The sequence below is a fragment of the Arachis ipaensis genome, chromosome B2 (assembly GCF_059453495.1).
Source record: "Arachis ipaensis isolate K30076 ecotype BB chromosome B2, ASM5945349v1, whole genome shotgun sequence".
Classification (NCBI taxonomy): domain Eukaryota; kingdom Viridiplantae; phylum Streptophyta; class Magnoliopsida; order Fabales; family Fabaceae; genus Arachis; species Arachis ipaensis.
In genome coordinates, this window is record NC_142437.1 from 116,269,706 (window position 1) to 116,283,632 (window position 13,927).

The 13,927-nt window shown below is 35.6% G+C and overlaps 1 protein-coding gene across 1 annotated transcript; it reads right to left on the reverse strand.

Annotated features, from left to right (window-relative positions):
• Window positions 1-4,977: 4,977 nt before the first annotated feature.
• Window positions 4,978-7,592, reverse strand: LOC110268095 (uncharacterized). Its single transcript, XM_021114000.2, has 2 exons — window positions 5,453-7,592; window positions 4,978-5,368 (listed from the first exon to the last, which is right to left on the reverse strand). The coding sequence occupies exons 1-2, from the start codon at window positions 7,590-7,592 to the stop codon at window positions 4,992-4,994; spliced, it is 2,517 nt and encodes an 838-aa protein (XP_020969659.2). The 3' UTR covers window positions 4,978-4,991.
• Between the last annotated feature and the right edge of the window lie 6,335 nt (window positions 7,593-13,927).

The window sequence follows — 13,927 nt, forward strand, 5'->3', positions numbered from 1 at the left end:
CACTCCTTGTCACATTGGTTCCCTTCACTGGTTCTTTCTTTTTATCTCCAACAACATGCTTTTTGAAAGGCTGAGATCTTGAGGGTTGGCTGTGAGTCTTTAGTAGTTGGGACTGAGCTTTTAAGGGTTGGGTAGATGACCTTGATGGCTGAGATGAGGATTTCAGGGGCTGGTTGTGAAGAACAAATTGTGTTTTAGGCTGTGATTTGGGCTGAGACATGAGCTGTGATTTGGGTTGGAATTTGGGCTGACACATGGACTGTGTTTTGGGCTGGGATTTTGGCTGTGGTAGTGTATTGTTAGGCGTAGACATGGGCTGTGGTTTGGGTTGGGACAGTGGCTGTGATTTGGGCCTTAAACAGTATCTCTTATTCAATTGGGAGGTATTTGTGGCCTTGGGTTTACAGGTGCTCTGGTTCTCTAATATAACTAACTCATCATCATCCTCGCTCATACACTCCACCATGTGTGGCTCTGAGACTCTATGCACAAAGTAAATATTGATCGAATTGTGATTCCTTCTATAATCCTTCACCATTTCCAACAAATCAGCATCTACTTCTAACTTCCTCAACCCAACTTCAAGCGATATTCTGGGTACTTTCCAGCAACAACTGTCCACCCCTGAATATCCTAACTCCTTATAATATCCCTTTACAAAGAAAACATCTAGCGTATCCCGTTCAACTCCCGCTAACACCTTTGTATTGTTTGGTTCATAAATTTTTGATCCACCTTCATCATTCTTAAACTTCTCACCATGATGAAAAACAAATGTTATTGGATGATTTTTCATCTACAAATTAAAAATAGCAACAATGAATCATGAGAGTGCACTCTGTTTTATTTTTATTTTTTAGTACAATTTATTTATGTTTCATCAACAAAATTTCAATCACTACTTTCATCTAAAATGAACACCGCAAAGAATCAAACCCTGTCTTTCACAAGAACTAAACAAAACAAAAAATTTTATCTATCCACACACATTGCATTCGGCCATATCAAAACAGAGAGCATCCACATTTTTTCAACATACACAATGTCTGAACCATTATAAAACCCTAGCAGCAATTACCCCCAGCACAAAAACCCTAACCCAAAATCAACTAATATTCAAAATCATCGAATATGATACCATACATTCATACAAAAAAAGGAAAAAGAAGTAGAGAACGAACTCGCCACGCAAGATAACTTACCTCTCACCGGAGACGGCGCCTACCACTGCAGAAGACTGGTGGCCTTCAAACCGTGACGAGGAGGACAGATCGCAATGCGAACGGCGTCGCTAGTTATTGCTTCCACGGGTGATTAGAGTAGCTTCTTCTTGTCACTCTGTTTCGGTGACTCTTTGTTGGTTTTGGGTGAAAGGGAGGAAAAGTGTTAGTGAAAGTGAAGGGGAGAAGGGGAATGAGAGAGTTACTTCAGTAATAGGGATTCTTGGTATACGACGTCGTTTTGGATGAACCTATGTGTCACTTAACGGTCCACATGTACTGCCGTTAACGGAATCTGTGAGCCAATAAACGGAAGGACAAACATAATTGATGTCAAATCTTTCGAGGATTAATTTGATTAAAAATTTCTTTTGGGACAAAATTGACGATCGTGTAATTTTTCGGAGACCAATTTGAACATTAACCCCACACATGGGGCACATGTAAAATTCTTTTGCGGTAGTTCAATTTAGATAATTTGTACATTAATGATTGAAAAATGATAATTTATTTTTTATCCTTTTTTTTTTTGACACATAAGTTCTTCTATAAACAGGGACAAATCTAAAGAAGGCAAGCATAGGTCTTTTAACTTTTTTGAACAAAGTTAACAATTTTAAGTATATAAAATTATTATATATTATATAATTTTATCTAAAAAATAAAGTAAGTAATTATCTTAAATAAATAATTAAATTATTAAACTCAAAAATAAATAATAATTTTAAATTAAAAAAATATTATTACCAAATTACTTTTTGATTAAATAAATTTTTAAATATTTAAATTTTTTTCTTTTTAAATATTTTTTCTTAATTTTTACACCTATTATCATATAAAAATACTTTAATATTTATAATAACTAAAAAAATATTTATATATTATAGTACATACATGGAAATAAATTATTTTAAAATTTATTTATTTTTTTCATAATATTATATTAATAGCATATTAAGTAAATTTATTAAAATAATTATATTTTATATATTTTATTCATGAATATATTTTAAATGCATATAACAAAATTATTAGAACAATTTATTTATATTATTTTATAGTATATTTTTTTATGATATGAAGTATAAAAATATAACTTACTGTCACAAGAATACTCAACAAAATAAGCTAATAAAAAATAGCTAATTTTTATATTTTATCGAATCCAAAATAAAAAAATTATAAGAACTAAAATAATTTTTTATATAACAAGCACTTATTAGTATTTTTTAATAAAAAATATTAATTATAATTATATATATTAAGGAATATATAATATTATATTTGATCATATAATATTTTAATTTTCGACCTCTTCTCTATTAAATTTCTGGATCCATTCGTTCTTGTCTATGAGAATATCTGGTAAAAAGTGATAGAAAATACTTATATACAATATTAGCTTATATGATCGTGGACATTCACCTGTCTTACATTGATCATAACTATTTGATTGGGACTGTTTATCGGTTATACAGTCATCAAAATAATATTGCAGAAAGATGATAACTATTTGATTAGGATATCATTTTGATGATTATGTAGGAATTAAACAGTTATAATCAAATGATTATTCTTCAAGTAAAATTGATGAAAGCTAGGTCATATAAGTTACATAACATATAAGCATTTTTCGTCATCATTTATTGAAAATTTATACAGAAGTGCTCATACGTTTAATAAAAAAATAATAAATAGTGAATTGTCATTTTTTAATGGTTAAGATAGGTTATCTAAATTGAAAAAAAAAAAAAAAGATAGAAATCGAAAAGTTTTACTCTAAAAATAATAACGGAGAAAATGTTGAGACTCTCTCAATTGTTGAACTCTTTTTTGACTCTTTGGGTCTTTTAGCTGAAAACTCATTACCACATCCTGCATTGATGGTTGATCTAGATTTTGGATTAGAGCAGAGGCATGCTAATGCTAGCTTTACAACAAGCACATCATCTTGCATATCCTTCCCAAGAGTTGCAAGTGGAATTCATGGATCCAACGTATCATTAACCAATGATTGTTGAGTAGATGGCTTTGACAGAGTGGAAACGAATTCTCCTGGGTGATGTCCCATCACTGTTTCTAAAGCTACTACTACAAAAATATAGACGTCACATTTTGTAGTTACACTTATGGTGTACGCAAATTTACTCTCTCAAATCAATTTATATCACGTATTACTAAAGTAACTTTTTTATAAATGCTCATTAATAAATTGGAAAATTTTCAAGTGTGCCATCATATTGGTGTTTCAGTAATTTTTAACTGTTGATCTTAATTATAAAAAATATATATAATATATATAATTAAGATCAACCATTAAAAATCACTGATACACTGATATGACGATACACTTGAAAATCTTTTTAATAAATCATCATTCAACTAATAAATCAATACAAGAATTATCATTTGCATGAAGAGACCCCAAGAATTTCCCCTTATTTACGTCTACGCCATACACAAGTTCTTTATACACATAAGTACATAACTTTACCCTGCAGTAATTACCATTGTCAGTTTTAATTAGAATCATGATTAACTATTGCTTAATAGAAATAATTATTTTAAGTCTGCCACTTGTCAACTAATCATTAGATAATCAATTTATACTTTGTAGTCACCAATAACCATAGTGATTGAAAATGTAGCTATACTACACCTATATATAGATACACTCACACACGAGATGCTCGAACTTGGTTTGGGAAATTGTAGAAAAGAAGAATAACAGTAAGAAGAGGAATAATGAATAATAGCCAACCGATATCAGCATTTGGAACTTTAGTTATCCTTTTATATAGTTACCATACATTTTTTCGATATTACAAAGTTCTATGAATTATTTTTCATTTTGATTAGAAGTGCTACATCGAAAGATTTAGAAAATAGTCATATAACTTCAAAGGCATATATATTAGTTAAAGCTAAATAAAACAAGTTATGGCTGTTTTTGGCTGATTTTCTTTGGTTACCAAACATTTCCGTTAGTTAAATTAGTTAGTACAGAGAACAGGTTTTTAATTTGTCATTATTAATTAACTTCTTTATCATAAAATTGGAACTTTTAAATATTAGAACTCTGTCAGTTGGAGAGATTTTATATTCCGCTTTTGATGAACATTAGCTATTGTTTTTAGGAAATTTCCTTATCCATCTTTTACTGTCATAGTGTCACATATAAATGATATATTAGATTAACTAAGGTCTAAAAATGAAAGAGTATTGCCAATTTGAGAAGGAATCCTTCCATATAAATTGTTGTGGCTAAGGTCCACAAAACTAGAGTGTACAAGAATATCAGATGGGAGAAAATCACTAACTTGATTCCTCTGAAGTCTTATGTCAGTTAATTGTGTTAATGCAGAGATCTCTTCTGGTATATTACCAAAATTCTTTTTAAAAGAAAGATATAAGAATTTGAGATTAACCAAATGAACTGTTTCAAGGGGGATGCTACCTTCTATTTGGTTGGGTTGGCTTGGATAGTGATCTATGTATACATTGCACAAAAAGAGCCTTACATAGATTAACGCTTATGATCCAAGCAAAAAGAGATGTTACTAACAAATTTTGTTTTGACTAAATGGGATCTGTTTTAACCGAATTAACTATCTTTGAAATACTACTCTCTACAAACCGCCACTTTAAAGTATATTTTCTATGATTATATCCATCAGAAGGATCGAAAAGGGTGAGCAGGAACTGAATTTTCATGCAAAACTACCTGCATCTAAATTCATCTCAATTTAGAGAATACAATAATAGCTTGTCCTAATTTTTATCTATGACATATACTTCTTGATTCATCAATTGGTACATTGAGACATCAGAGAAAGAGACATGTATTGGTGCCTTTGAAGCCAAAAACTCATTGGCCACAACTTGCATTGATGGCCTGGAATTTGGATCAGAGGAGAGGCATGCTAATGCTAGCTTTACAACAAGCACAACATCTTGCATATCTTTCCGAGATTTCGGAAGTGGAATCCGTGGATCCAATACATCTTTCACCAATAATTGTTGAGTAGATGGCTTTGTCAGAGTGGAAATGAATTCTCCTGGATGATGCCCCATCATTGTTTCTAAAGCCACCACTCCAAAACTATAAACATCACACTTTGTAGTCACACTCATGGTGTATGCCAATTCTACAACAATGCAACCAAACAAGTACATAGGTTAATGCAATAAATTTTGTGACAAAATAGTGTGTATAAAACTAAAAAAAATACCTGGAGCAACATATCCATAGGTGCCAACTAGAAGAGTTTGATTAGATGAATCAGGATCAAGAAGTCTTGCAGTGCCAAAATCTGATACACAAACTTCTAACTCTGAATTGAGCAAAATATTGTTGCTGCTGACATCTCGATGAACAATAGGAGGAGTACAATGATGATGCATGTGAGCAAGAGCATATGCTGTCCCTTTAATGATGTTCACCCTCTCGCTCCAATTCAACTCTTGAGCTTCAATCTCATCGGCCAAGTTATAGAACAAGCTTCCTCTTTCCAAGTATTCATACACCAAAAACATGCATCGGTTATGCAAACAATAGCCATAAAGCCTAATGATGTTGCGGTGGCGAATCTCTGTCAAGACCTCAACTTCATTGCAGAAGCTCTTGTAATAGGATGGATTTTCTGATTCTGTTTTGTGAAGCTTCTTCAATGCAACAGTTTTGCCACTTGGAAGTTTCGCTTTGTAGACACTACCATAAGCACCGGTTCCAATGCAATATCTGATATCAAAGTCCTCTGTTGCTTCAATGATGTCCTCAAATGCAATTTTACCATCATAGTTCCAAATGGAGAATAAATCTCCATGCTTTGCTGCCTTATTTTTGTGTTTGCGACTATACCTGGCACGGAGAACACAAATTCCAATCCCTGTGGAGCCAAAAGAAATGAGAACGCTGGCCACAATTATCAAAACCAAAACCAAAACCATAGATGATGGACTGAAATGGTTATTATGATGGTCAGAATCTCTTTGATCTTGTGAATCGCTGCAGTCATAATATCCATCATCAAGAAAGGGATTGCAATATAGATAGTAGAATCGAATAGAATCGAGCTCCTTTGGTTTCTTGCCACTCAAGTTATTGTCTCTAAGGTCTAGATATGAAAGATTATAGCCAATTTGAGAAGGAATGCTTCCATTTAAATGGTTGCGGCTAAGATCCACATGAATACTATGAATAAGGATACCATATGGGATAACACCACAAAGCTGGTTCCCCTGAAGTCTTATATCTGTTAATTGTGTTAATGCAGATATCCATTTTGGTATACTACCAAAAATTGCATTGTTTGAAATATCCAAAACTTTCAGATTAACCAAGTGCTCTAATTCTGCAGGAATCAACCCATGTATATGGTTGAATCCAAGTGTCAACTCTTTCAAATGGGTTAAAAGTCCTATACTTGAAGGTATAGAACCATTAATCCAATTTGAATCAAGGTGGAGACTTGTCAAATTTTTTAGACACCCTATTTGATCAGGAATTGGACCTGCTAGCTGATTCAAACTCAGGTCTAAAACCACCAGATTATCTAACTTCCCTATTTCACATGGGATGAAACCGCCTATTCGATTGTCAGAAAGGTTTAGATTCCTTAACTGGGAATTATTTACAAATGTTGTAGGGAGCTTACCAAGAAAACGATTGCGAGAAAGGTCAAAAGTCTTCAACTGAGAAAGACTTAGAATCATTGAAGGAAGCTCACCATCTAGTTGGTTATTGGATGTCCTCAAGTGGTTGAGACTAGTCACATGACTCAAACTCAATGGAATGGATCCACTGAACATGTTGAAACTCAAGTCCAATGTGACAAGATTCTCCAACATGCCAATTTCATGTGGAATCTGACCATTAAATAGGTTGTTAGAGACATCAAACACCATAAGTTGAGGGAAATTTGCTAATGAGAAAGGGATTTCATCTTGAAGATTGTTGGAGGATATGTTAAGTAATGTTAGCTTCTTGAGACTACTTAGTCCCAAAGGGAGTTCATATAGATCCATTTGACTGAGATCAAGGCGGACAAGATTTGAAAAGACTGAGAAATCAATGTCCCTAACATAGAGGTCTCTTTTAAAGGTATAGGTGGAAACTTTTGGAGGTGAAAGCTTTGTAATACTTCCATTGTTATTGCACTCAACACCAGGCCAATTGTTGCAGCGGTTTGAGATATTGTATTGGATACTCCACCAGTGAAGAGAAAGCAAAGCATAGGCTTCTTTATCCAAGAGTGACACTTTGGATGTTGCATTTCTTTGAGTTCCAGGTGGTAAAATGGTATGGGAATTGCTGGAGGCACACAAGAGAAGTTGGATTAATACTATCAAAATTGAAGTGTATATAGCCATGGAAACTAGTTCAGTTCCACAGCAACTAAGCCTCAATATCAAAAAGCATATATATGTTCAAGCTTGGTTATTTTTGGAGAATTTCCTTATCCATCTATTAATGTCACAGTGTCATAGTGCCGTTTCCAACAAGCTGTTTACTAAGTCTTCGAGGATAATTAATTTCTAGGAAGGTTAGAACATGTATAAAAAAATGGTGGTGTTTAAGTTCCTTTAGTCATTAATCTTTATTATAAAATTGTGAGGTATCAGAACTCTTCAGAGAAGAGAATGAGAAACACCAGCGGAGAGAGAGAGAAAGAGAGAAAGATCTAGAAAATTTTTTTTATAGTGTGTGAATTAGAGAAAATGATTTTCATTCACTAATTGTTACATTGACTCTTAGTCTTATATAGTAGCTCTTATAGTAACTACTAACAACCACTAACTGTTCTCAATACTAGCTAACTAATTCTGCCAGCTCAGCTTACTTGCTCAATTGCTATTTATCCCTAACATCCCCCCTCAAATTGAGGAAGGTTGTGAAACCAATCTCAGTTTGGACCTGAGACGTATAAATGCATCATGAGATAGAGGTTTTGTAAGGACATTGGCAACTTGATCAAAGGAGGGAATATGCACAACATATGCCTGCTGTTGAACAACCCTATCCCGAATAAAATGCAGGTCAATTTCAAAGTGCTTTGACCTGCTGTGAAGTATTGGATTTCTACTCATTAGTACGGTACTCTGATTGTCACAGTACAGTGTAGGTGCTGGGCCTTGAGGAAGGTGCATTTCAGAGAGCAATTTCTGCAACCACATAGTATCCGTCATAGCATCAGCTAGCGCCCTGAACTCCACTTCAGTGCTGGACCTGGACACTGAGACTTGTTTTCTGCTAGACTAAGAGATGATGTTCGATCCTAGGAACACACAGTAACCCGTAGTCGATTTGCGATCAACGGGATCAGCGGCCCAATCCGAGTCACAAAACGCTAAAATCCTGAAGTCCTCACTCTTATGGAACTCAAGCCCCATGTCTGTCGTGCCTGCCCTGCGCTTCACCGCTTTCCAATGTTGTTCTAAGAGAGAGTGCAGAAACTGTGAGACTTTGTTCACAACGTATGCAATGTCTGGCCTTGTTATGGTGGCGTATTGCAAGCCACCAACCACCGACCGATACAGAGTTGGCCTATCAAACACAGCTCCTGAAGCATCAAGCCGAAGACCACTCATCATAGGGGTAGGCATAGCGTGAGCATCAGCCATATCAGCCTTCTTGAGCAAGTCCTTTAGGTAGCGTTTGTTTGTAGAGACACGACAGAACAGGACACTGAGACAAAGACAATAGGACAGAGACATTATTAAAAATTATGTTTTGTGTATCGTGTTTGGATACGATGGATAGGACACTAATGTAATGTCTAGTATTATGTTTGGATACACATGGACAGGACTAAAATATTATATAAAATGACTAAAATAGTCATGTGATTCCAAATTTTTGAGTATAAACTAATTTAATAAATAATAAGAGTACGTAGGAGTACAGACAGTGGGAACTTGAAAAAAATATTTGAAGCAGTCAAAAATTTTAATAAAAAATTATATAATAATATTTATATTAAAATAAAATTTATAAATATAATTATTTTTTTTTAAATTTATTTTTAATATGTAGGAATACATATAGTTAATATTAATAAAAAAAATCTGAGTTTGATTAATAAAAAATTTTATTTAGGTTAATAAGCCAAATTAATTTTAAATACAAAATCAGTTTTAAAAAAAGAATCCATTTTTAAATGGAAAAAAAAATTAATTTTTGCACATAAAAATCTATTTTTATTTAGAAAATTAATTTTTTTATCTAAAATTTTATTTTTCTTTCAAAAAATTAATTTTTCTTTAAATTATATAAAATCAATTATAATTTATAAATTATTTTTTAGCATTTTAAAATATCAATTTTACCTTTATAATATTTATCTTTTAAAAGTCTCCAGACTAATTATTTTTGTTATTATTTTTATTACAAATCAAATAATATAATATAAAGTTAAAATGATGTTGAAGTAAGAATGATAAGAAAAAAGAAATTATTCAGTCCAATAAAAATTTTTATAAAAAAGAGAGAGTACCTGAGAAAAAAAGAGAAAGAAAAAGAACGTAGAGATAGAAAAAGAGCATGGAGTAAAAAAAAGTACTTTCTAAGAACAACGCAAAATAGAAAAAATAAGAAGGGGTAACAGTGGAATAATAAAAAATAGCACCATGGACAAAAAAGAAAAAAAATTCATAAAAACGTCTGTGTCTCTCTTCCAAATCCGTGTCTATCATTGTCCTCCGTAAAAGAGTGGACACAAAAGGATTAAAAACTGTCCCGGAGACAATATGTTCAGTGTCCATGTCTTTGCTTCCAAACGCTTTTTAAGAATGTGCTGTCCATGTCTCCGTGTCGTGTCTCCGAAAACAAACGCTACCTTACATACTTCGTTTGTTTCAGCACTAAGGAACCAGCAGCTGTTCTCTCAGCCTCAATACCCAAAAAGAAGCTCATTTCTCCCAAGTCCTTGAGCGTAAAGACCTCATTCAAATCAGTAATAAGCTTGTTCACCTCACTTGCAACAGTGCCGGTCACTAGAATATCATCGACATACGCCAAAAGATAGATAATGGAGAGGGAACTGTGCTTGACAAACAAGCAGGGGTCAGAGGTAGTACTGATAAACCCAAAACTCTCAAGGGTACTCTTTAGCTTGAGGAACCATGCATGTGGAGTCTGCTTGAGGTCGTATAGCGCTTTCTCTAACTTACACACTAAATTAGTGCCAAAATTGTAGCCGTCAGGTTGCACCATGTAGACATTTTCAGACAAATCACCGTTGAGAAAGGCATTGTTAAAGTCAAACTGACGAATTCGCCACTGTCTCGACAAAGCAATTGCCAAGACAGCACGGACTGTTGCAGGTTTCGCCACTAGATTGAATACTTCCCCATAATCAAAGCCTTCCCTTTGATGAAAGCCTTTCGCCACCAGCCGCGCCTTATACTTCTGGATACTTCCATTTGGCTATCTTTTAATGCAGAATATCCATTAACATCCAATTGGGTCTGCTACTATTGAGGGGTCTACAAGCTTCCAAGTTTTGCACTTCATTAGGGCAGCATACTCTTCATCCATAGCTGCCTTCCACTGTGGTGAGGTAAGAGCCTGAGCAACTGAAGAGGGCTCTACTTGTGTGAGATCAGGTGAGGAGGAGCAAAGCTGGGAAGAGTATGTCTTGGGCTTGAAAATACCCGCCTGACTTCTGGTTATCATAGGATGAGTGCGCCCAATCTTTGCTTCAGGCGCAGGAACAACACATGATGATTGTTCAGTTAACCTTGCATTACTTAAGGGAAACTCAAAAGTAGAGTTAGAGATACAAGTGTCAGCAGTGAATGGGCAAGAGTCAGTACAAATAGGACTGGCAAATGACTCAATTATGGTTGATGGAGAGGTTGAGGTAGGCTCAGATGGAACTGAAATTGGAGGAGGAGATATAACAGTGGCTGACTCTAGAACTCTCCCTTGATGAGCGGACGAATTAGATTGAAGAGGTGAGGACTCACGGGAACTTGATGAGGGTACTGCTGTGGCTGGGGAATCTGTTGAGGGTATTAGTGTTGTGGGTGCTGGTGTACTAGGGGGTGACTCATGAGGAATTTCGAGAAGTACTGGTGGATGGCGCACATGAATAGGAATAGTGATAAGTTTGGTTGTATGAGGAACTGACGCCTTTAGATTTGAGTCCTTATTAAAAAATAGCAACTGATAAGGAAATTTAGATTCGTAAAAAATTACATGCCTTGCTACATAGAGTTTTCCAGATGGACAAAGGCACTTGTATCCTTTGTGGTGTGGTGAGTAACCCAAAAACAGACACTTGTGAGTCTTAAAGTCAAATTTGTGTGGTTGGTAAGGGCGGAGCTGAGGAAAGCATGAGCATCCAAAGATTTTAAGGAACCTATAGTCTGGAGCTCTATTGTTCAAGAGTTCATAGGGTGATATGTATTGTGTGGTGGCAGAGGGCAGCAAGTTAATGAGGTGAGTTGCAGTGAGGCAGGCTTCATCCCAGAATTTTAGAGGCATGGATGCTTGAGAGAGAAGGGTTAGAGCAGTTTCAATGACATGCCGATGCTTCCTCTCGGCTTTTCCATTCTGTTCATGGGTGTATGGGCAGCTAAGTCTATGTGCAATCCCATTCTCAATCAGAAATTTGGTAAAAGCTTGTGAGGTATACTCTTTGCCATTGTCAATTTGAAGTGTTTTAATCTTTTGCCCAGTTTTATTTTCAATCAACAACTTGTATTGGAAAAATGCTTGCAGGGCTTGGCTCTTGTTTTGGAGAAGATACAAACAGGTATATCTGGTTTTGGCATCAATAAAAATAATGTAGTATCGAAATTCCGAAACACTGGTAATAGGAGAAGGACCACATATATCTGAAAAGATTAACTCTAGAGGGTGGCTATAGACTGTTTGAGAATCATAAAAAGGAAGATTATGGAGCTTTCCTTGGCAGCACGCATTACACAAGTAGTCTTTGGTTAAAAATTTGCTTTTATTCATATAGCCAACATTACAACTTTGTAATACTTTTTCAACAATTCGTGCACTCGGATGACCTAACCTCTTGTGCCACATATCAAACTCATATACTGACTTAGCATTACAGACAGTGCCTACATTATTAGTGTTACTTGCTACTGTAGAACTAGATGTAAAAGAACTGAGGTTACAGACTCTATGAGTGGATGACAGATGAGGGTTCTTGGACCCCGAATTGCCTGATTTATTGCTTGACGGTGCTGCTCGTGCAAGCACTCCAACATGCTCAAAATGGTATAACCCTCCTCTAAGAGACCCCTTTAATAGAGTTTTCTTGGTCTCCTGACATTTTACAAAACAATCAACAGGATGGAATTCAAAAAACACATGATTGTCAAGAGCAAACTTGGCGACACTTATTAGATTTTTGGTGATGGAAGGTACATGAAGCAGATTTAATAGTTTAAAGTAGTGAGGATTGGTCTCATTGGACAGTATAGTTTTGCCAATACTATTTATACTCATACCTTGGCTATTACCTGTTAGCACTTGATCTATTCCTGCATACTCTGAGCCTGTAATCAAGTTGTTTGCATCAAAGGTCAAATGATGTGAAGCTCCGGTGTCCAGGTACCAGGCTTTGTTAGTGAGAGGTGTTGCTGCAGGTGTAGTGGCTAAGAGAGCTTGAGCTTGCTGGTCTTGTTGTGGCTGGTGGAAGGAAGAGGGAGGTGGTGTTGGTGCATTACCAGTAGTCTGATGTGGATTCTGGAAATTGTGATTGAAGCGGTGGAAGCATTCCCACACAGTTTGCCCAAATCGATTGCAGAGTTGACACTGTGGCCTGGAGTTACCATAGAAACCTGATTTGCCACCTCTAAAACCACCTCTTCCCTGGAATCTTTCTCTAAAATTCTGACCTCTACCTTGAAATTGTTGTTGCTGCTGTTGAAAATTAGGTTGATACATTTGATAGTTAGGTTGTTGACTTTGTGACCTTAGATCTACATTTTGTGCTAAATTCACCTGCATTGTGCCTAAAACAGTCCTTTTAAAACGCTCTACTAGTTCTTCCTGACCCACTAGTAGCGATTCTACTTCACTCTCAGTTATTTCATCAGCTCTAGCATTAATCATGGTTATAAACGCACTATAATCCTCATTTAAACCTTGAGTCATAGCTTCTACAAATTTCTCACTTGAAAGAGGTGCACTTAGGGCAGAGAGAGCATTTGTTACCTTCTTGAGCTTAGACATGTACTCCGCTACAGAACCTTGTAGCTTGATGCTTTTGATCTGTGTTTTGAGTTGCTTCACCTTTGATTTCAGCCGTTTTGCAAAGTATTCCTCTAATTTGTACCAAATCTCACATGCAAATTCACAATTCGCTACCTGACTTGTGAAGCTCGGATCTATTGAAGCAAACAGCCACGACACCAAGAATTGATCGTCCTGCTCCCAATCGAGGAACTCCTGAGTCTCGATCTTTGCTTGGCGATCTCCGTTGGTCCTGAATTGCTTCGGTATCTTCAACGGATTGAGGTGTTCCTTGAGTCTGTTGGATTTGATGAACGCCAGCACTTGTCGTCTCCAAGGTATGAAATTATCTTCATCCAGCTTGAATGAAACTGTGTTTATTGCTCGCGCACTTGAGATTGCGGAAGCTTGAGGCTCGCTCGGAGTAGCCATGGATCAGAACCTGAATGCTCTGATACCATGTGAGGTATCAGAACTCTTCAGAGAAGAGAATGAGAAACACTAG